Raw genomic sequence first — 23,815 nt, 5'->3', positions numbered from 1 at the left:
TTTATCCTCTGGTTTTAGCCTCTTTTGGTCCGCTTTCCTGCTAGTTGCTGCTCAGTATTCTTCCCTGCTCTCCATTCATTCACCTTGATCCACAGGTGTTGCATCACTCTCACCCTCTGCCCACTCCACCTTCATAATTAATTCTTATCTGTTTAGATTTCACCAAACCATGTCAGATTAATTTGCTATGCTTGAAAAAAATGTGTTTATGGCTATCTCTGATCACTTTATGTGTGGCCTAATGGGTAATTAGCCTATTAAGATGTTAATATCCTTGAAATATAAGATTAGAGCCTCCCTGTTCCCCCTGAGCTCTGATGTATTTTGCTCACGTCCTGTGTCTTCCTTATCTCCCCCTTATTCTCCTGCAGATCTTGTCCCTCCTCGTGCCCCCTCATCCATTCCTCTGTCATCTTCCCCTCAGCCCTTCCTGTTTGCTACAGCGGCCCCTTACTTGTGAATCAAAATTGGAGTGTTTCTGAATATTAATTGCCTCATGCACCAGTTTTCCCCACTCGTGTCATTTGCAGGACTGACAGCGATACCCTGGAGCACTTCACACAGAGATGTCTATATTCAGATAAAGGGACAGAAAGACAGACAGATGGGCAGGCAGTCAGGCAAACCAGTGGATTAAAGTGTCCTTCCACCCTGATTTGTATTCCCGTGACGGTGTTTGTCTTCCTTTTGTCTCTTCTCTTTGTGTCTGTGCATGCATGTGTTTGCACATGTGTTTGATCCATCTTCCTGCAGCTGCGTTGGGCCCAAGTGGTACAGAGGTGTGTCTCTGCTCTTGTTGGTGTGAAAATCGATGCCACGCTGTGTGTCTCAGTGTAAAGATCAATAGTAATGTAAAATGGCAGTCGGACTCTGTAAGGATTGGAACGTGCTGTCTGCCCCCTCCCCCTCCTTTGACAATAGCACTCAGATCAATGGCTTTATCATTTACTCCCAGCATACCAGTCCATTATCTAAAAATAGATGCATGAGTGTGTTTGTGCATATCTGTGTGTGTGCGGGCATTTGTGCAGCTTGTGTCCGGATACTTTCGAAGTACAAAGTGGCAGCACTACTCATCAAAAGCCTTAGGAAACTGAATGACATGTGGAGATAGATATTAACTACACGTTTACATCAGATAAGCGAAGAGTTTCTCGGTGCTGTAGCCGCAGTCTAAAATTGGATTCTAATGTTGACAAGTGGATCCTCTGTGTTTTATTGTTTGCCATCAGCAAGATTCAGAGGATTTTCAGTCATGTGGTCGCTTGAATTTTGGCAGCAGGGAACCACTGGTGCCGTAGCAGGGCTGAGCAGATGACACAGAGCAGATAGAGAAAAATAGAGATCTGTCTGATAACTTCTCCAGGAGGGAAGCGGCACAGAAATGTCATCTCATTCACAGCCGCTGTACTGAAAAAAAAGAAGCCATTTCCCTCCTGCATTTATACATTCATGGTGATAATCTTTTTATAGAATCAGCAGCTGATTGACTGTGTTTACCAAGATGGTGGAACAGAAATCACCCTTTAATTTATGGTTTCTGTTAGCGCTCAAGTTTTACAATCAGTGAGCATTTGCTGTGACAATCCATTAAGATAAAGTGTGGTGGGTATCATAAATGTATCACGTAAATGCACTAATGACTGAATAATTGATATAATTACATTGCAAGTGGACATGATTGCATTTCCCTCTGTGCAGAATCAACCATAAAGAAAACAATTATTTGATATGGAAATTAGATCCATTCGTATATCGTGTACAGCAGCACTGATACTGTATTTTCAGGCACTGCACCAAACAGATTTCCTAGAATGCACTAACCTCTCTGAACTCATTATCCAAAGGGAATAGTAAGGCAGAGAATAAACAAGCTATTTATATCCATCGAGATATCCAGGAAAAAGCAGAGTGTAGCGGCTCTGTAGTTTAGGCTGCAGCTGTTATTTTCTGGATCCTGTGTGGAGATGCAGGAGAGGTCCTATGAGCAGTGACTGACAGTTGGAAAGCAACCAGGGTCTGGTGCATGGGTCACTGGCTTCTACAACTGCTGTCAGGTGCAATGCATGCTGGGACAGCCGGCAGTGGCTGCGTGCCTCTTGTGGGATAGAGGGATGGAGCAGGTAAAGCGGAGAAGATGCACATCAGACACTGAGGAGGAAAGAGACGGGGACAGGTGACAGAAGCCTCCCATCTGAAGCTGGAGGAGGTCCGGATGTGTCACAGGGTTTTGCGTGTGTGCATGTGTTTTCTCTTTTCAGAGGCGTGGGCAAGTTTGCTCCATAGGTCTTGCATGTGCATTTAGTTTGTGAGTGTGCGTGTGTGTGTGTGTGTGTGTACCTGCCCACACATACGTGCTTAAATGAGCGTGTGGTAACTCTCTGTCAGAGCAGATGTTAGAGACAGCATGTCCGTGTCCTTCCAGCAGCAGGAGGCTTCAGGATTTGGCTGCTGCAGGGATCAAAGCCATCATCCACCTGAAGAGGAAAAGCCGCCACCGCACACCTCCCCTCACCCCACCCACCCCTCCAACCCTCGCCACAGGGCACTGCAGCACCGCGGAAGCGATATACACAGTACACAAGCTGCCGGTCTTTCTCAATGTATGCGTGTGTGTGTGTGTGTGTTGTGAGCAACCTGCTGCACCGACTATGAAGACACATCACGGAGAAGATCCAATTCTCACTCTTCCATATGTCTGTGGTTGATAAATATTTAAAGCAGCCCTACCGCAACAAAAAATTATGTAAAAATACGCAGGAGCAGAGAGAGGAGAGTCTTGTATTTCCACAGTGAGGATTGGCAGCCATGAAATTTAAAGGAAAAATACAAAATATCTTACTTATACATATAATAGTACATACATTTTTAGTATGTTGGGTAGATACAATTGCACGTACAATATTAAGACTGCACATACTTACATTTGCACACTGTTAGTTTGCACTATGCAGCATTCAGACACAGATTGTCTCAGTGTGAAAGCACTCAGTCTCACAAAAAACTGGACTGTGAGATCTGTTGCCTCTCTCTTCTCTTTTGTATTGTCTGGTGCAAAGTGTCACAGACCAGTTGGGTTGGTAAATATGGGCATGCTGTTTGCAGTTTGCTTCCATCACTTTGCAGGATTTTGAAATTACAGAGTGTTACCGTACATCTCATTGCCATTTGGTGCAGCGACAAGAAGTTTCCTTGTGCTTTATGAAGAAAACTCACATATTTGAGTGGAAGTCGACTATCAAATGTATATCTGTGTATCTCAGCATCTTTCTCTGCCTCTGTTGCTGTTGTACACGCACACACACACACATAAAAGCGCTGTCTCTTCAGGGGGGTCTAGTTCCTCATAGTCAGCATTCTGTCTGTTCTCCCACACAGAGGCTGGCGTGAGTCCATTTCAGGTCCTGTCACTTCCAAATAGTGCTGTTACTGTACCTGCACACCACTGAATGGGCCACTGCAGAGGCTGCACACAGAAAATAATCTGTCTCAATTCATTTGACTGCTAAGATAAACCACGCTCACGGGGGTTTTATAGTGTGTGTTCACGAACCGAAGAGCTACATTTTAAAAATGGCATCGCTGCCATTTAGACAATACATTGTACTTAGAGTATACACTCTGTTATAAAACCCCTCAGAGGATGTGGGGCCCAATAACTTCTACATTAGTTGACAACCCAAAAGGAATAAATAGAAGAAGAACTGAGATCCTTAATGTAAATAAACATATGGAAGTAGTATCAACAACATACACAATGGAAATATTCCTTATGAAGAATGGCGCTTTGTTATATTACTGACCTATTATTACCAACTATTAGTACAGTTATAGATGCATTAACACATAAGCAGTATTTCAGTGCTGTAGTGTGGAGAGGATGTAGAGACATTTTGAACTACTTTATATACCAAGGGGTAGTATATTCTATAGCAATGCATCATATTTAATAAAATGACCATGTTTTGTAGTGTATTTAAGTAACTAGTAGCTACCGCTGTCAGCTAGGGCTGCCACTATTATTGTCAGAATTGTTTAATCTGTGTATTATTTATTCTTAATTTATTGATTGATGCCCTCCACGGCTTGAAATTGCTTGTTTTGTCCAATTGACAGTCCAAAACCCAGAGATGTTTAGCTCACCATAAGACAAAGAAAAGGAGCAAAATATTCTGAAATTAATTTGATGTTTTTTATGTTAATCAAGTAGAGTTGATTACAATATTCTGAAATGAGGGCCGCCGGGGCTCGGGAGGCAGAGCAGGTCGTCCATTAATCGCAGAGTTGGTGGTTGGTGGGTGTGAGTGGCACTGTGGATGACAGCACTGTGTACTGGAATGAGAGGAGTGTAGCAGTATAGAAATATAAACAGTACCTCAAAATTGTGCTTGTTAGCTTTCAGCGTGTATTTTATCTCCCTGTTCTGACTCTAATACTCATTTCATACCTGTTGCAGACGTAATCTCTGTGGATGAGTGTCGAGATGTATGCAGAACAACCAGCCAAGCCCCCCCCCCCCCCCCAAGTCTTTCTCTGACAAGACGCTTGATCCTTAAGTCTCTCTGACACCGCCCTCCCCTCCCAACCCTCCCTCATCCTTTCCACTAACATGATCAGAGTGTGTGTTGGTGTATTTTCACTTATCTGGGGTTCACACATGTGCACAGGTCTGCCTCGACAGCATCAAGGTTTTTCATGTTTATTTCACCGTGTGTGTGTGTGTGTGTGTGTGTGTGTGTGTGTGTGTGTGTGAGCGAGCTGTGACTCAGAGGTAACTATTCTAAAAGCAACCTCCGCTACCTATATTAATGCAAATGCAGACAGCAGGATGAGTCAAATTTGTCACTTCCTCCTCTAATTCAATTTTCAATCTTGTCCCTGGAGGGTTCACGGCTCAGATTAGCCCGAGTGCTTTAGTCCTTCTGTTATTCCCCTGGTCTTGTCAATACACACTCAGCACGCGTTTAAGTCATCATGCTGCCACAACAGTATGTAGGAGTTTAAGGGTCTGAAACATCCATCTTTCTCTCTCTGCAGCGATGGGTCCCTTCACTCTCGCATGCTGCAGAAAAGAAAAGGCCGTCGGATGAATATGTATTAATAAAAAGCAGCGAGGGTGAAAGTTTTTAGATGCTCATTAGAGTGTCAAATATTTGTCCTTGCTTTCGCCTCACAATGAATAAATTATCCCGCAGTGCCTTGGGAATTGCTGAATAATAAAGAACTTTTTATCTCATCTGTTGTGCAAGGCTTGTACACGGTCTGACTTAGAAAGGTGGCAGAGGGTGTGATGTGGCAGTAAAGAGGGGGGTCTTACGCAGTAGAGAGTTGGTGGACGTGTGGTCATCTCTCCGTGTTGCTGGGAAGTTTTCAGGCTGGAATGTTATTGCTGTAGGATAGCTGGTCGGGGGGCATCCCTTGTTAGTATGTAGAAGTGGTGGACAATATACAGATAGCCTTCGTCATACTGCAGGCTTTGAGGCTGAGACTGATATTTGGGAACAGTAGTTGAAGTTGGCGCTACTAAAGTTCAGCCCCTCTGTACTGCAATGTCTTCTTTCATCAGCTGACATGCATAGCTGACAATAAGCTCTAGACTACTGCAGGTGAAACTTAAATGTCTCCTTTTGGAAGAAGGCCTCTGTTTTTACATTTAATATCCCTGGACCAACATGATATAGAACATTTTTTGAAAGCTAATTTGAGAAACTATTTATGCATAAAATGACTAGAAGAGAACATTAATATACATGTAATGTGGGAGAAATCTTATTTTGTGAGATGGTAGAAGGTGTATGCACTGCAGGCACTACTGACTGAATTCACACTATTAATGCATATTTTTCTGTTATCTCGGTGGAGATGGTCCATCGCCTCGTATTCCCAGAATATCTGGACTGAGCAAAGTGTGAAAGAGTCTCAGGCTGCAGTTTCTCACCAGATAAAAAGTCAGTATGTTTAAGTTTGGGTCTTGTTGGTTCATTTTACTGCTTCTAATTTGTTTCTAAGTGGCAAATATGAGAATGAGGAGATCTTCAGGAGGAGAGTTATGATGTGAGCCGTGTTTGATTGATTGAAAGGTGACTCAGCGTATCACAGTCAGCCATCATAGCTGCTGCTTGCTCATCGCCTCTCAAGTCCACTCAGGCTTCCTCTCCTTTTTGTCTGACTTTGGACTTTCTCCATTTTCAGTCTATGGTTGTCCAACTGAATTAGTTAGATGAACTGGAATTCGATTATGTTCCGGTTTTTGGCACCAATTTATTTGTGGTAAACACAGTTTCTTCCCTCATTAAACAATTTTGCACCAAACTGGAGCACTGCTCTCTGCAGGCCTTACTTTCTATGAAAAACCAGTCAATAGCAAGCTGTGGGAGGGAGGCAGGAGTTGAACTGGTGTAGAGGGTTGTGATGTGGGAGGTAAACTGACTAATGTAGATGCAGAAGTTGGTCATGTGGGAGGTAAACTGGTTACAGATAACAGCTCATTTAACCCACAGGGTCCCACCTGCTGCTCTCCCAGGGGGCCGTGCTCCAGATGGCCAGTGATTGCTTTCATACAGGCCAAAGTCAGAAACACTAACAGGCCCCGTTTATACTCGAAGTGGGTGTTTGTCTGGTGCTGGTGGTGGGTTTGTGTGCGTCTATACTGTATGTGTGGGTGCACGAGATTCAGTACGAAAGGTGAAATTCAGTGTAGCTGTGAATAGATTTTAATTTTACAATGTAGTGACGATAAAATGTAGATCAGTTACCAACCAGGAAAACCAACAGTGTCGCATTCAAGATCTTTAGAAGTTGACCCATGTCAGTCATTTAATTTAGGAAACTAATACTACTACTACTACTACTACTAATATAGCCATATTGATGAAGAGGTGGAGCTGCCCTCATCGTTTTCAGGTTTTTGAAGTCTGTGTGGATGTTTTCTTTCCATTCGTGCTGTTTCTGAGTCAAATTTGGCAATGCTGTTCTAAAAATGAAGAATTTGGGGTGTCACGTAGAGGTGTTCAGTGCATGTATGAAGAAATCTTTAACACTGAGTCTTCAACTGACTGCAGTGAATCATCACTGTCACCAAATCAGTAGCTTTTGGTAGTGGAGCTCCCCTCACTGGTGGCTGAATGCACCATTGACAGTGTGTTACTTGTTAAAGGCTTAAGAAGAAGACACAGGCGCCACACAAACAATCATGTGATGTTGCAAATAGCCGTCTGTTGGAACAGGCGACAGACTGAACTTACACCTGAGCTGATCTGAATCAGCGCAGAGGGTTGCAGCGGTATGACCGGTGATGCGTTCACTGACTGATGTGTGTGCATGTGAACAGTAATGCAGCAGCTTAGCTCAGAGAAGTGAACAAACTACACAGTCACCACCTTTTTTGCTCTTTCCCCATAAAAAAAAACAAAGAATGTATCACAAAGATCAAGAATACATAATAACTAGAAATGACAAAATGACATTGCTGCACATTTGAATGCCTTACTGAGTTTTAGAAATTATGCTGACCACCGTGGTGTGAAGGTTGCCTTGTCTTTGCATTAAAACGCCCCACAAAGCTGGAATACTAATATTCTTTTTTTTCACTGCAGCTTTAAGACAGAACAGAATCCACCTCAGAGATAGTAGGCAGAAGGCTTTAAAGCAAAAATAGTCATTGTTTGGAAGTTGTTTTATCTTCTTATCTGTATAAATAAGGATCTGGATTTAGGACAAAGTAACTTGGTCAACTTATTTCCTCAAATTTTTTAATTTCTCAATATTTTGCATGCTACATACACACACAAACTGTCTGCTCTGCATCCACCCATTTGCTTTGACAGCAATTTAACCAGTGGCAAAACTTGTTTACATTTCACTCCTCTGACATGTTTATGTCCACACAGCAGCTGGCACCTATTGGCTGATTCCTCTGGGATTTTGCTCTGCAGCTTATAGACGAGGCCACTGTCTGAATATGATTTATAGCTCACATATAGCTTAAATGCTTCGCAGTGGGTTGGAGGTTAAAGTGGAGGTAGATGAGCATCCTGACAGCATGCCCCCCCCCCCCCCCCCCCCCCCCCCCCCCCTCCCTTTGCTCATCAATCAGACTGAACCTATACGGCTGCTCTGCTTTCCTTTTGCACCTCCTGTTCATGCGAGCAGAAAGAGCGAGTCTGGAGGAGTCGTGATGCCCATCTCAATGAGAGGAGGGGGTGGAGGAGTGGGACGAGAAGGGAGGTGGTGCGCAGAGCAGTGGAGGAGAGATGTTGCAAGTTGTAGCATACAGAGAAGAGGGATGGTTATCAAAAAATAAAGAGTGAGAAGGGGAGAAGAGCAGCAAGCCTGGAGGAGTCGTGATGCTCATCTTAATGTGGCATGCCAGAAAGATTAGTTTCACCCTCCATAAACGCTGAACTGTTAAGCAAAACTCATTCACAGATAGCTTTAGTATGTATACATCTTCCTGTTCATGGTCACATCTTTCAGTTGAACATAAATTTACAGTAAAGTATCCATTTGTAATGCAACCCTGTGATTTGTCAGCACAAAAATCAGGAAGGGGGTATGAATTGCATGCTCGACTACACCACCTCTGCACAAACTACGTCAGCAAAATTATTTAAAAAAAAAAAAGTATAGTGTGACCTTTGAATAGCAATTCAGATGAGACCCAGTTGTAAGCATGAGCTTTTAACAAGCCTTTATTAAAAAGTCACGGCCAGATATGGCTGCCAGTGGATGGTCATCTCTTCGTCTTTGCGTTGGGATCAGATGGAGGCCTCTTCTCAGTCAGGATCACCTCTCTGCTTGAGACCAGAGCCCTCTGACTTAAGGAAGCTTTCCTCATGGCAGCCGCAGCTCTTCCTGGGAGGGGAGGGTGGAAAGTGCGGTCACCTTAGCTCTGACGGTTTTCAAATCAGACAGGTGCTACATTTTGATAAAAATGCCAAACATTCTCTGCTTCATGCGCCTCTAATGTGAGGAATGGCCTTTCATTTCTGCACTGGTCCAACTTCTGATATTAATTCAGGGTATCTGCAGATGCCTAATCCTCCAGAGTTAAAATTCATACATTAAACTGGAACTTATGTAAAGGTGACGCAGGATCACTGAATTTCATGACAGCAATGAAACTGGATTTTTGGCATTTATGGACTGAAGTAAAATCTGATTAGTTGCAACCACATTTACAGTTCAGCTACTCACGTTGCCGGCATGTCTGTTCACAGGAGTTTGTGCTGCTGGGGTAACACACTACTGTAGCACAATGGATGAACACCTGAAAAAAACCCAAAGTTGCTCATTTGGTCAAGGAAACTACATTAAAATTGTCACTTAAGGAACTAATATGAATAACTGTACCGAGTCCTTCTGGATAGAGAAGGTGTTTTGATCCACAAACGTGAACATTTTAACAATGAAGCGTTTGTAGTGTGTTGGGTAATGGAGCCCAGAGGAGCCGTCCACAGGCACAACTGTGGTTAAGTAACGGTCATCATGGTAGGAACACCTAAAGCCAACAAGAGCTCATGTTAAACATAGAATACAAAGTGAAATTTACACAAGTAAATCCACATTCTATACCCATCAACCAGAAGATCCCACTGTGGTAGGCTATGAGGATTGGGGGTGGAGGTGGCCCAGCAATGCTCCAGGTTCAGGATGAGGTTTGGATCAGACCTCTCTAGGATGTTCACCTCGACATAGATGGGTTCCCTCAGCACTTTAGTGATCGGGTAGTCTGCCGGAGTGTAGAAGGAGCTATATGCTGCCACTTCTGCAATGAAAGTAGTGCATTCTTAGTACAACACAAGGATTTTGCAGCAGCCAGCATCGTTATGAAGCTCCTGCGCCGCTCACCCTCCACACATCCCTTTGAGTGACACTGTCCGTTGGCCAGTCTCAGCTCCACTCTGAGGGGTCCTGCAGCAGCAACCGGCACAGGCGGAGGAATGGCGTTCACCTCCATGACCAGAGCCTCCACAGCTGTGCTGGAGTAGCGGCACTGGAACAATAACCTATTAGAGAGCAGAGGGCTTTACATCTCAGGAAAGCTCAGAGAGTCACAAAAGCAATCAGGGAGATCGATTTTACACAGGCTCACTCAAAATGGCTGTCCCTGGTGATTGATCCTCTGGGTCCGACTCCCACTTCATATGAGGAAGACATGTGGTTCTCGTACACCACAAAACCCTCTTCCTCCTGCAGGTGGAAACACATTTGAATGCTGAAAGTCAATCAAGAAAAGATCAATTTAGAATATATTCATTTGTCATTTATGAAGAAAAGAAAACATTCTGTGTCAAGCTGCTTATTTTTTCAGGTTTGCATCACTGTAAACTGACTCATCTTGGGTTGGGGGTTATTTATAACTACCCAGACTACCCACGTTCTCTCATACTAGTTGAAGGAAAGACTGCACCAACCACCTTGATTGTCGTACCACACGCAGGCACAGGGAACTGAAAGATGGCGAAAGCAGAGGTGAAGTCAACTGGGGTACAAGAGGGGTTGTTTGTCTCCAGCAGGCTGACTGAATCCACGTCTATCGGGGGAACCGTGGCATCTCGAGCCACAACAACCACAAACTGCCCATCCCTGGTACACTGCACAGTCACTGGGTGAGGAGAGAGTAGATGTATTTCTCTGGTAGAGTAGATATTTTACACTCACCGTGCAGCATTTTTGCATGAGAGGCTCTAAAAACTCTTTTGGAGAGCGTAGATACCTGCTTTCCCATAGTAGCACAGCTGCCCATCAAAGCAGCAGTTAATGTTTTCACACTGCTCAGCGGTGATATCCTGAGTCCCACACTGGATCTTCTCCCCCTCCATCACCTGGCATTTGTCAAAGGGAGCTGCAGGTGGAGGGACCCTCGTCTGTTGTTGAGGCAGCTGAGAAGGAAAATGAGGCTGGTGTTTTTGCAGAGGCGACATCCAGTGATGCTGGGCAGTAACATCACAAGCCAAACCAACAACCACCACCATGACAAACAGACACTTGAAAAGTTCCATTATGGTATTCGTAACTACACACTGGCATAAACTGCATCTATATGCAACAGCACCTATGGCTCAGCCACAGACTTTATACATGACTGATTATGTGTAGTTTGTTAAGAACTCCTCCTCTCATCGTTAGGAGTTAATAGTGTGGCAGCCCTGCAGAGTTAATCAGCTGGGAGCTGACAGGTGGAGCTTATTGTCTGCTCATCTGTCTGAAAAAAGTCATTACACGACTGTTGAGTCAAAGCTGAGTGGATTTTTTTTCCCCTAAAAGGCCTGAGCTGTGAACAGTGTGGAGCTGTGAGTTACAGGCAGGGAATTTTTCAGCATTTGGCCCTGTTGTGACCTGATACTGTACACATCTTTTAAATGAAAAAGCTGCTGCATCACACTGACATTTCTTTCCCTGCCTCCCACTTGCACCACCTGTATAAAAGCTGTCTTTTTCTGTCCTTCAAACACACAGATGTATGGGCGGTACACCCAGGAGCTGGGTGTGTATGCCAAGGAGGAAGCGGCCCGCCTACGGGATGGAGGAGTGCGGGATGGTGGAGGACTGCGGAGGAACACCAGCGTTCGGAGTCGTGCTGCAGATCTGCTGGAGTATGAGAAAGACCCCTGTGCAAAGTGCCACTGTAAGTGATGATCATGAAACAAGCCCTAAATCTGTCTTCAGAGTGTGCTTGCAGGGACAAAGTGTGCAGGTAGTGCAGTACGTGTTGTGAAGGTCAGACAAAAGCGGTGTTCAGTGCTCTTAAACAAAGTGGAGCTGGTGTTTGTGTGTATGTGTGTGTGCAGCACGTTGTGGTGCTCCACCAAGTGTGAAAGTTGTGTGAAAACATTGGCTTCTTAAAGCACAGCAGAGCAGCTACCTGACACAAGGGAGCAGGAGAGGATGTGAACACGATTAAATGTGACTGATCTGAGCAATGACCTCCAGCCAACAAGGGCTGTCTCAATGTCAGACAAAGACAGCCCCCTCTGCTGGCTGCCAGTGGCCCACTGTGTGTGTGTGTGTGTGTGTGTGTTTGTGTTTGTGTAAGCGGAACGTTGATCTGAACTGTCAGATTATTTTATGTCTAGTCTTCCCAGATGACTGCTGATAAGGGAGTGGCACCAGAAGAGAGCTCCACTTCAGACTGACGTACTCAACAATAACGTAGTGATAGATGTGTGTGTGTGTGTGTGTGTGTGTGTGTGTGTGTGTGTGTGTGTGTGTGTCCTCCAAATGTGCTTATTTTAATTTGTATTTTAACCTTCATTTATGCATGTTTCTGCATTCAAGGTTTTTTTTTTTTTGCAAGTCAACAGAGCAGCAATGCTTTTCTTAAAGGGTCAGTTCAGCCGAAATTGAAACATCAGAACTAATTTCTGCTGTCGAAGTAATCAAATAAGACCCAAATTATCAGTCTGATAAGATTAGAGTGAGTGAGAAGATATGTTGGGAGTGTGAGATTTTTGGTCAGAGCTGAAACGTGTAGCCAATGAGTCGATAAACAGGGAAAATATTTGAAATTAGACAAGACGATCATTTGACATGTGTTTAGCAAAAATTTAAAAATCTCACTGGTTTCAGCTTCATACATGTGAGGATGTGCTGGCTTTGTTAGTCCTCTATGATATTAAACAAAATATCTTTGGGTTGCCTGAGAATTGTCACATTTTTAATTTTTCTTCAGTATCAGAGTAATTCAGTGATAGTTGTGTGTACATCTGTGAAGACACTGCAAACAAGAACTGCTAATAGCTAATTCGGCATTCTTTTAATGGTGCCAATTTACCAAAATGTAAAGAAAAATAGGCTAAAAAGGGCTCAAGTGACATAGCACTTCCTACTATGGAACATGTCTCAGTTCTAATGGACAGAATGATTAACAGAATAACTGGGGAAATAACTAACAGTCCCACTGATGATGAAAGTAATTGTTAGCTGCACCCCCAGATTTGGTTTAATTGAGCCTTAAAGATACCAAAATCAATACGTAAAGTCTTAAAGCCTATTAGATAATCTCAGTAAAGTGAGAAGAGGAAAAAGCAGAGAAAGGCAGAGCATTTGTTTTCACATGTGCACAAGTGAGCCAATGTGGCCGTTTTCCAGGATCCGTCTCTGCCTCTTCGCCCTTGTGACTAGTGATCTGATTAAAGCTCGATAGATTGCACCATAGGTGAAAGCTACACTATATCAGCCCAGCCTCGCTCGCTCGCTGTAATGGAAGCCATTTAAAACAATCACTCTCAGATCAGGAGCCAGCCGGGGTGATTTGTGTGCCCGCTGTCTGTGTGCCGTGTGTGCTCACAGCTCAAGACGTGCTTGTATTTTTAGTCTTCAGATATAGATGCTCCAGCTGGACGGCTTCTGCTGTTGTCCCGTTAATGTGCAAGGAGAGAAGCTTCAGGTTCGGTGGGAGTTTTTAGTGTTTTCCTCTCATGTGTCGGTGTGGGAACATCATCTCTGTGGGTGATGGACTACGAGTGTGTGCCTCGGTTCAGATCAGTAGCTGGAGCCGCAGCTTTTGAACAAGACAGCCTACACATGCTGCCAAAGGCCCTGCTGCCGGTCGTGATGGAGAGCTAAAAACATACACTGCCTCACTGTGTTTATTTTGACTCACAGAGTGAATCCTTCTGTGGTTTTATAGCTGATGTTACTCAGATCTCTGTCTACCAATTACTCCAGGGATGAGCATTAATGCACTAAATCACATGTGTTTTGCTTTGCATTCAGCGGCTTTGAATCTGCTGTTTATAGGTGAAAGATCTACTGTGGCTTTAGTTTTCTTCCTGATTACAGCAAGTTGGCTTCAGGTGATGCAATGCAGGGCTAGCAGAGGTGAAGAAATATCTGGTGTTGGGTGTGATATTTTTATTTTTTTATTACGGGATCAGGAGAAGACATCTGTGAACGCCGCTGAGCCTGCGGATGTGAGTGCAAGCCAAGATGCACACGGAAGTATGTGGCTGTGCAGGTGCCAGAGGAGTTGTGTGTGTGTTTGCGTGTGTGTGTGGATGAGAGAGAGGAATAAAGATAGTGAAGCTGTGGGAATGGGAATTTTCCCAGCTTCTTCCACAATGTCCAGTGAACTGAAGTGAAAACTGCAGACCCAGTGAGGATCACGGCAGTTTAATCTGCACAGATAGACACGTTTCTCGTTTTTTTTTTTTTCGTTTTTTTTTTTAACTTGGTGCATGTCCAATGTGTGACACGTGTGTCTGCACATGAGGGCGTTTGTTTATGTTTCCCATGCACATATATATACGTACTCTGCTGGCAACTTGCCATCCAGCAGGTGGTCCTGCTGCAGGGCAGATTGCCCTGTCATGCACACAGTTACGCCACGCTTCCCCCCATGACCTGAATCCTGCAACAGAAAAGCTGCTGCAATTTATTATATTGTTTATTATGTCTGTACAATAGCAAGGTCATTCAAACAATTTGTGAACATGATCATGAAGTCAGAGTGTGACTTTTTTCCTATATTACAAATATATTGCACAAGGAGCAGAGTTGCAAATGTGGCAAATTGAAGAAGAAGAAAAGTACCGTCATTAGAGTTTAATCAAGTAAAGGAAAACAAAAATCTAAGCAAATCAGTGGTCACATCACGCTGCATTTCTTGAAGACATGACCACAGAAAGGAGGGATACCAAAGTATCTGAGATTTTTGTTGCACTCAACTCATCTTCAGTAATTAGAATCATTGTCAACAGATCCCATGTATTCACTCAAAATGTATTTCAGTGCTCATGTTCATTGTATCATGGGACATGTCACCAGAGTTGCAGCAGTTAGTCAAATAATCAATTAGATGATTGACAAAAAAAAATGATCAGATTAATTAAGTGTTTGAAGCCAGAGCGCCAAACATTTGACCGTTGCAGCTTCTCAAAAGTGAGATTCTGATGCTCTTGCATGTTTCTACGTGACAGAAAATGGAATATCTTTGGACATTTGATGGCGTTGCCTTTTCATTGTTTTCGGAAGATTTTCAGCTGAGAGCAGCTGATGCCAAAAATGGCGTTATGAGAGAAGTGAGACTGAACCGAAACAGTGGAGCTGTGAGCCAAACAGCTAAACAATGAGCTGAGACTTGTCGTAAAGCTGAGCTGCAGATTAATTCTCTGCGGGTTCATCACTACCTTTCACATCGATTTCGCTTTGTCATTTGTTACAATCTCATAAATATATCAATTAGAGCCGCTTTAAAGTCAAAGAGAAGATAAAGATTGCTATTTTTGAGTCTTACAATGTTGAATTTTGGTGGAAATGTGTCAGAGAATCTCTCCCCCTGCAGTTTGGGGACAAAAAAAAAAAATCATCTGGCAACACTGGATGGATTTTTGCACCCACTAGCCTCCAGACCAAAAATATCCCAAAATCATGTGCGGTCCAGAAACCGTGCTCACACACATTCACCAAGGCTTCACTTCCACTTTGTCCTGTGATGCACTGCAAAAGGGCACGTCTGTTTCAGAGCCACCGCGTCTCCTCGAAATATTTATTCACACCTACTTTGCAACAGCAAATACATTTTGAACTTGAGGAAATGTTGTCAGTAATTAACATATCTGGCAAGTTGCAAAGATGTTGATGCTGATCAGTAAAATGTTCCCTGACAATATTTAATTGCAGCAAAACAAACTGGCAGAGAACCGAGGGTGAAAATAATTGTGCAGGAGTAAAGGCAGAGTGCAGCGGAGTGAGTCATTGATGTGTTTTTTTGATAGTTTTTGAACAGTAATGGAGGTCTGCGAAACAGAGGAATTAGCTCTGGCTTTGTCTCTCACAGCATCAGCAGTAAGTCATTGTTGGTTTTGATCTTTTCATGGACAAAAAGAGGACCAAATAACACCAACGTGCTCTTCCAGTCTCCCTGTTTTACTGTCCTCCACACATCTGTTGCTCCCTTGGTTTCTCCTGAAATGCGGCGAGCGTCACTACGGTGTACGGGGGCATGTGACGACGGTAGCATCTTTGTGAAATATGGATCTGGTAAATGTGTTAGTAGCACATTTTTAGCTTCTCGAGGGACGGACACATCTATGAATGCTCTGGATGTTGCAGTGAATTCCAGGCTTTGGCAATGTCCGCAGACAAGAGAGAGGAAATGAGTCCAGTGATGCTTCTTTTAGCTGACCTAGCTCAGAGTTATAGATTATAATGTAATGGTAGAATTTATAACCATGACCTAGCTTTGTTTTTGTCTCTCATGTTTCGGATGGATGAAGTGACGCTTTTACTCACAACATATTCTTCGCATAATAAGCTCCTTTAGTTTGTTATTGTTCTTTTTGCTCATCGTGTTTATAATTCCCCTTTCTTCAGTTTTCCATGATTTGCCAGAGGATCGCCATCACAAACCCTTGTCAGTGCTTTTACTTCCTCCAGTTGAGACCAACGTGATGGATCTCGGGAAACTTCAGCTCATTCAGAATGATGTTACTAAAGTAGAGGAGAGCAGACATTAATTTTGTCTTCACTCTGACTCCATTTAAATCCAGCTTGAAAACATCTGCCTTTGAGTGAACCTTGAAGATCCTCTCAAGATGTAAAAATGCTCTACTTTAAATAGTAATTGTACCACAAAAATATCTATTAGCTTGTTCAAAATGTTCAAAATGATACCTGCTGCTCATATGAGAGACTCTTTCTCCCTCCATCAGATGAGTGTGAGAAGAGCCTCGTCATTTGTCCTAATTCAGATATAATTAACATTTTGAGTTCCACAACACAGGGACGAAAGCATCTTGCTGGTTATTCATTTATTTTCTTTCACATGAACTGTTGTTAAAAATGTACATCATACTGGTCTAATTCAACTGGAGATATTAAGTGAAGGGCAGTGACAGTAAGGTGAAACTAAATATCAAGCATACTGTATATTTTCTGTTTGATGTAGTTAACGCATTGCAGTATGTGAAGCGCTTTGACTTCCCTCCATTTGTTCCTGCCTCCGCTGTCGCCACATGTTTGCTTCTTTCTTTTCCTTCCTCCCTGACACAGCTGGTTCTTTTCAGTCTCACACAAAGAAAAAAAGTCTCTCCTCACACTGTGAACATTCATTTCAGAGATTTTCACTTTGTGCCTCTGTGTCCTCAGTGTGTGCGTCTCGCTGCCAGAAGTTCCTGATCTCGCGGGTCGGGGAGGACTGGATCTTCCTCATTCTGCTGGGGCTGGTCATGGCTCTGGTCAGCTGGGTCATGGACTACGCCATCGCCTTCTGCCAAGAAGGTAGGAATGAGACAGAGGGCAGGAAAGAGAGAGGGAAGAGTTGCAAAAGACAGATGGAGATGGACAGTGAATAATGGACCTGTTGTTGCAGAGGCTGCAAAGCTGCAGAAGCATTAGTCCATGAGGAGCCGTGCTTTATCATGAATTGTCAGGCCCAGTATGAAAGTCGACGGTACAATATTAATACAAATTGATCATCATTCCGCCAGCGAGTTATATTGATCTTGAACGGAAGCTAACAAAGTGGTTTCATTAATATTAAAGGATGAATAAATAGATTTTTTACTCCACAAAGAATCAAATGCACCAATCTTAACACTTTTCACCAGGTGCTGAAAACTAGTTTAACTATAAGGTTTATTTCTCTATAGTTGAATTTTATGAAAACAAAATCCTCTAAAATGATTAACTGTTAATAAAACAGGACATTCCTAGGCAGATAACTTAACAGATAACAATAAAACATCACTAAAGAATGAAAATAAAAGCACCACAGCTGTGAGTTTTTCGGGATTGAATGAATATATGTGGACAAAAGCTGGCTGCTGTTCACTGTGTGTAGTGTTTGTTGAGATGTGTGTTTACACATTCATCTGTTTTCGAACAACTGAATGAGCAGAAAATGCTCATTTGTTTGTGCCTCCGAAATGCTTCCAGTTAACCAGACGAACTGCATCAAAGTGCTGAGATATCGATAAAATCCCCGTCTTCATTTCACTGCGACACCAACACAGACCTGTTTTTCTTGTCCCAGTGGTGAAAATTATTAAGTACACCTACACAAATACGGTACAAATGTGATCTGCTTGTACTTTTGTACTTTTGTTCATGTTATGCAACTTTACACTTGTGCTCCACCGTACAATTCAGAGGGAAAAATCAGCTTTTTTACTCTTTCAACATGATAAGGTTGTCAAAAATGAGGAATTCTTACGGATTTAAGTAACAGTTTAAAGCCCAAAGGGCTAAAATTATCCAAAATTTCACATAAAAGCAAAACTAAAAGATACTCCATTAATCATCTGTTGACCTCTCAGATTTATGAAACCACCAGACCGAACTACCAAACTGTGTGTTGAATAGTTGAAACTGTCTCAACCAGCTTTTATTTATTTATGCATAAGCAATAATAATCTAAAATAAACTAAATGAAAATGCATAATATATCATTATTATACATTGAATTGTATTCTTGAGCTCTTGAAAAATACATTGTTAATACTTCTATCATTATTATTATTATGATGATAATTTTGCATTGTTGTACTGGTACTTTGTACATTTACTTCACATCAAGGTAGATATTTCCCTTATATCCAAGAAACATTCCTCTATTGTGTTATATGACGTGGTAATTTGATAGTGAGGAAGCTAAATAATGAATGAGGAGGGGGAGGAGGCCACTAAGCTGCTAAAAGATGAAGAAAAATGAATGAATAAGGCAGAAAATAGAGAGAAGGTCAAAGGGAGGTAATGAAGAGGAGAGAAATCGGGTGAATCTGTTCACAACAGATAAATCTTGATAGACGGGGAAACTTGAATGAATTATATTGTGGTGTATGTGTGTGTGTGTGTGTGTGTGTGGTATGTGTGTGTGTGCAGCACAGAAGTGGATGTATGGTGGACTGGACAGTAACCTGCTTCTGCAGTACATCGCCTGGGTCACCTACCCTGTAGTGCTCATCACTTTCTCTGCAGGATTCACACAGATCCTGGCACCTCAGGCTGTGGGTAAGACACACACACGCACACAAGCACGCACACACACACACACACACTAACTTGCACACATTGACGCAATTTATGCACAAACGTATGTGGCAATCACTTTTCAGTGTTTGAACAGTGCAATTAGCTCTGTAATGCACTCCAAGTCCTCCAAGGACATGCTCTGTGTGCCTCTCACTGGTCACATCTGCAGGAAATCCATAAGATACACCTGTGATGCAACGTGCATACAGAAAACTATATGAATATCAATCAGCCCTCTCCCCTCGCCCAACCTCCGCGCTCTTCATTTATTCTCCTCATCCCTCTCTCTCTCTCTGTAATTGCTTTCTTTCAACTCATCTTTTCTCTCCACTCCATCATCCCACCTCTCGTCTCTTTCTTTTCATTTCCCAGGTTCAGGTATTCCTGAGATGAAGACGATCCTGAGGGGGGTGGTCCTGAAGGAATACCTGACTTTTAAGACGTTCGTGGCCAAAGTCATCGGTCTGACCTGTGCTCTGGGCAGTGGGATGCCTCTGGGGAAGGAGGTAGAGGCTTTGTTTTTCCTTCATGTCTTCCCATCATGTCTGTCTTCTTGGCTGTTACGAATTACAGATTGTGACAGATTGCTTGGCAGATTTTGAAGTTTCCTTTTGGGGGGGATATAATAATCTTGCCTCATAAAAGTCACGGCTTGGAAAATAAAGAAGTGATTTAATGCTAATAACACTTACTTCTCCCATTTGTGGGGTTATGAAGTTGTTTGAATCTGAGCAGGGTTTAATCACGCAAGGTTTTTGAAATCATGCTCCTGAACTTGAGTGCATCAAGCTCCACTCAGTGATAGAATATGCTTTCAGTCATATCCTGCCTGCTAACATCCTCCTCGCTCTCCATCCTCTCTCTCAGGGGCCCTTCGTTCATGTTGCCAGCCTGTGCGCCGCTCTCCTGAGCAAAGTCATGGCGGCTCTTTTTGGCGGTATTTTCATGGTGAGAATGGTAACTACATTTAAGATGGATTACAGACTTCCAGACACACACTTGCACACACTCAAACTTGTTTTTGAGTAATTAAACCTTTGAGGTGCTTCGCAGATTGTGTTTCTAACCCTTTCTTAATTAATTTATCCTTATTTTACCCCTGTGTATGATGAAATGTGGTGTCACACTCACTCGCAGCAGTTGACGATGCTCTCTGTACTCTGCACACCAACAGCAAAGAGGTGAAACATCACATTATGGATTGCAGCTTTAAAGGAATAATTCACCATTTTAGGGATTTTTGCTTTATGTCTTACGGTGAGAAGATTGATATTCTCTTGTCTGTGCATTAAGGGATGAATCCAGTCCTCTCTTTAACCTTTTGTGCAGCCACTTAACAATAATCACAATAACCTGAACTTGGTCCCAGGGCGCCTAAATGCATCTTTTCCTTCACCTTTTGTTCATCAAGGGCAGATTCATTATGACCAATGTCTGTTTCAGGATTGCCCTGTTTACACACGTTCACACCAGGAAGCTGCCCAGTACTAACAGGGGGCAGCTGCCAGTGAGAGTGAAGAGAACCAGCGCATTTCAAGCCCACTCTCTAACCTTTAGCTCACCTCTGCTCTGCTGGATGCTTTATAAATGATGGTTAAAATTCATTTTCACAGTCAAAACGAGTTATGGCTGCACTGGAAATACTGTGAAAGAAACAGCAAACAACACAATATGCTCAGGAATTAGATAAACATTACAGATGGCGGCTTATTTTCCAGTGTTGTGGATCTATTTTACCTTCACTTTCACTCTGATTGTAATCCTGAGGCCTTAATAGAGGCTGAAAAGAAATGAAGATGTGTAACGTTTACCCACACGGGAGGATTCCCTCTGCTTCCTTTGGTCCTCGTAGGTGTGAAGCTGCAAGAAAAACACACACTCGCAGATCTTTGAAAAGTCTTTGATGTTTCCTTGACTTTCTGCCATTCCCCAGGCCGCGCTCTCACCTCCACTCATGTGAGACCACACCCCGGGCTTCTGTCTGTTTCTGCAGTGGACAGTGTGCTGTGCTTCTCCTGCATGTACCAACAGCACCAGCACCGCCATCAGTACGGAGGAAGATAGACCGCAGTGATGTGGAGGAAGAAACACTCCTGTCAGCACAGTTAGAAAGACTGAAATAGTCCAGGGGTCAGCTGCGCAGCCGTTAAACACGAGCACTCTGGGAAAATGTTAATTCAGTTCACTGTGGAATCAAGACTGTTTGCTGACGCTCATTCTCTGCTTGTTTGATTTTTGTGTGGTTTGGATAATAAGTTGGATGTCTTCCAGGAGCAGAAATGAGAGGTAACCTCTACACAATTGCACTCACACATATGTCTGTCTTTTTTCTTTTCTTTTTTTTTTTTCCTCATTCACTGCTAAAGGAAGAGCCCTTTGAGGGAAGCAAGGTACGACTGCACGAGTCCGACAGTTTCTTTATTGCCAATTCCATCAACATTAATAATCCATGCTGTCCATTTCAGAAGCTTGGATTGATGCCTTTCCATTTGTCTGTGCTGTTTGATTCTGTTCAGTGAACCGTCAGCGAGGCATCGATCTGTGCTGCCTTTGCTTCTATACAAACATCTCATTCCATGATTCCAACACTATCCTGGTTTTTCAATTACGGCCTCCCATATCCCGCCGCTCATATGTAATCTCATCGAATGTGAAAAGACACAGCAGCAGCTTGACAGCAAAACTGATGCATTTGTAAGAAGTTGATGACTTTGCTTTTTCATGCAAAGAAATGCATTTTTTGGGGCATTGTGTGTTTATGACATTTGCATGTACATGTGCTGTGCACCTGTTGGGATTTGTGTGTGTGTGTGTGTGTGTGTGTGTGTTTGCGTTTGCTTGAATGCATGGCTCTGTGTGTGTGTGTGTGTGTGTGTGTGTGTGTGTGTGTGTGTGTGTGTGTGCGCGTGTGTGTGTGTTTGCTTGAATGCATGGCTCTGTGTGTGTGTGTGTGTGTGTGTGTGTGTGTGTGTGTGTGTGTGTCTATATCTGATTCTTGTTGGACAGAACGAGCTGAGGAACACGGAGATGCTGTCGGCTGCCTGTGCTGTAGGTGTGGGCTGCTGCTTCGCTGCCCCTATTGGAGGTAAAACAACATGGCTGCAGCCTCTGACTGAATGGTATCTAATTATGGTTAGATAATTACAGGAGATAATTAGATGAGGAGGGAGTCTACCCCACTAGCAGCAGAGCAAATGCCAGTCTTGGTCAGTCCATCCGTCCATGATGCTCTTTGATTCAGAGCAACATGCTGTATCTCAGGTTAAATATTCATGTGAAAAAGATGTTTCACATTGTTTTCAGTGGTCCTGGCGTTTCCTCAAGTGCAGGCATGTCAAACCTATTCCACAAAGGGCCGTGTGGCTGCAGGTTTTTCCTCCAACCAGTCAAGAGCACGCAGTCTGACCAATCAGCTGTCTGAAGACTGAGATCAGCTAATGAAATGATTCAAGACTGGTGTGCTGCTGCTTGGTTGGAAAGAAAACCTTCAGCCACTTGGCCCTTTGTGGAATAGGTTTGACATATGTGCTCTAGTGCCACTGTCAGGTCAAAGTAAATTCACTTGATCAACACTTTTGTCTATCTATCATCAATCTTTAAAGGTCACTCAGTGATGAACCTACAGAGTATCGCCTGAATCTGCTTTACTGAGCTTCAAATGCATTTCAGCTGTTTGTGAAGCTGTCTGCCACCAAGTGTACTCCTTTGGTTCACTCTCACTGCTCTCATAGTGTCATTTTCAGCCACAGCAGGCAGCTGGTTTCAGCGAAAAAGCTCTTAAAACCCACTGTACGCTCCCTGCTCGGCAGCAAACAGCAGGCAGACACAGTTCGCAACTAGCTGCTGAACACAGAGCAACATAAAGCTAAAGAGCCAGATATTTCCCTCAGGAGCTGGTAGAGACGAAAAACAGAGCTAAAATACAGCGAACTTACTTCCATCAGGTGGACACATGTTGCTGCGTAACTGCTGGGTGTAGAAATAATCAACTATTTGCTAACAAGTTTGCCATATCGATGTAAAAGATGACGATGTGTTCACAGCTTGTTTCTGCTGCCAAGTGGCCAAGAAAATTAAAATAACTAATTACAGGTTTAACTGCTTAGCTGTGATATTCATGGTCCCCAGAGGATGAAGCTTTATGATTTTGGAGACCCCTTTCCTCTCGTGCCACTGTCACTGCCGTGTTCCTGGCAACATGAAGCCACTTTATGTTTTTTGGACAGGTCTCTCTTAATTTAAAAGGAACATTGAGGTGAAATTTGCAGAGCACATAATTGCTTTCTGTTGGATAAACAGTTTGGACTTTAATGACACGATGACTGAAGACTAATGAAAATATCAGTGTTTTATTTTTCAGAGTGTAATTCAGGTTTCAGGGGCCATGGGCAAGGATTTAGACTGTCAGCCTTTGTAATAAGTGTGCAGAGTAGAGTCATCATCGAGGTTTTAGAAGACGTTGTGTGAGCTCATTGCCACTTGTTCAAGGTGATTGCAGAGGAGTGCTTGTAAATGTGGAAACCTTTATGTGTTTAAGGTTTTTTCAAGGAGAAGCTAACGAAGCGGTCACTGGTATAATGACGCTCTCTATGGTATTTGACTGAGATTGGATTAAGAAATGGCTGTTTAAAGGGTTTCTTGAATGAAGTCCCTGAATGGGATTGTCTTCTAAGCGTGTTTGTTCGTGTGCTGCAGGGGTGCTGTTCAGCATCGAGGTCACTTCAACGTTTTTTGCGGTGAGGAACTACTGGAGGGGCTTCTTTGCTGCCACCTTCAGTGCCTTCATATTCAGAGTGTTGGCAGTGTGGAACCAAGAGGAAGGTAAAAGTCCTTATTTCGT

The 23,815-nt window shown here is 43.2% G+C and overlaps 2 protein-coding genes across 10 annotated transcripts in view; one reads left to right on the top strand and one right to left on the bottom strand.

Annotated features, from left to right (window-relative positions):
- Positions 1-23,815, top strand: part of clcn2a (chloride channel, voltage-sensitive 2a) — a 43,087-nt gene that overhangs the window by 6,188 nt on the left and 13,084 nt on the right. For 5 of the 9 annotated variants that reach the window (XM_076745359.1, XM_076745357.1, XM_076745356.1 and 2 more), the window contains exons 2-9: positions 11,461-11,629; positions 17,092-17,223; positions 18,826-18,954; positions 19,348-19,481; positions 19,843-19,932; positions 21,342-21,365; positions 21,982-22,060; positions 23,671-23,796. In XM_076745359.1, coding sequence (XP_076601474.1) covers positions 11,461-11,629; positions 17,092-17,223; positions 18,826-18,954; positions 19,348-19,481; positions 19,843-19,932; positions 21,342-21,365; positions 21,982-22,060; positions 23,671-23,796 — 883 coding nt within the window. Of the gene's footprint in view, positions 1-11,460; positions 11,630-17,091; positions 17,224-18,825; positions 18,955-19,347; positions 19,482-19,842; positions 19,933-21,341; positions 21,366-21,981; positions 22,061-23,670; positions 23,797-23,815 lie in introns of those variants that run through there. The other 4 variants (XM_076745361.1, XM_076745358.1, XM_076745355.1 and 1 more) reach the window with 2 other exon arrangements.
- On the bottom strand, positions 8,732-11,003 carry LOC143329220 (zona pellucida sperm-binding protein 4-like). Its single transcript, XM_076745027.1, has 8 exons — positions 10,718-11,003; positions 10,419-10,606; positions 10,094-10,191; positions 9,850-10,007; positions 9,595-9,766; positions 9,352-9,499; positions 9,196-9,268; positions 8,732-8,853 (listed from the first exon to the last, which is right to left on the bottom strand). The coding sequence occupies exons 1-8, from the start codon at positions 11,001-11,003 to the stop codon at positions 8,732-8,734; spliced, it is 1,245 nt and encodes a 414-aa protein (XP_076601142.1).

Source organism: Chaetodon auriga, chromosome 12 (genome assembly GCF_051107435.1).
Source record: "Chaetodon auriga isolate fChaAug3 chromosome 12, fChaAug3.hap1, whole genome shotgun sequence".
NCBI classification, from domain to species: domain Eukaryota; kingdom Metazoa; phylum Chordata; class Actinopteri; order Chaetodontiformes; family Chaetodontidae; genus Chaetodon; species Chaetodon auriga.
The sequence above is the reverse complement of the archived record's forward strand: the minus strand, read 5'-3'. Positions and strand labels throughout refer to the sequence as shown.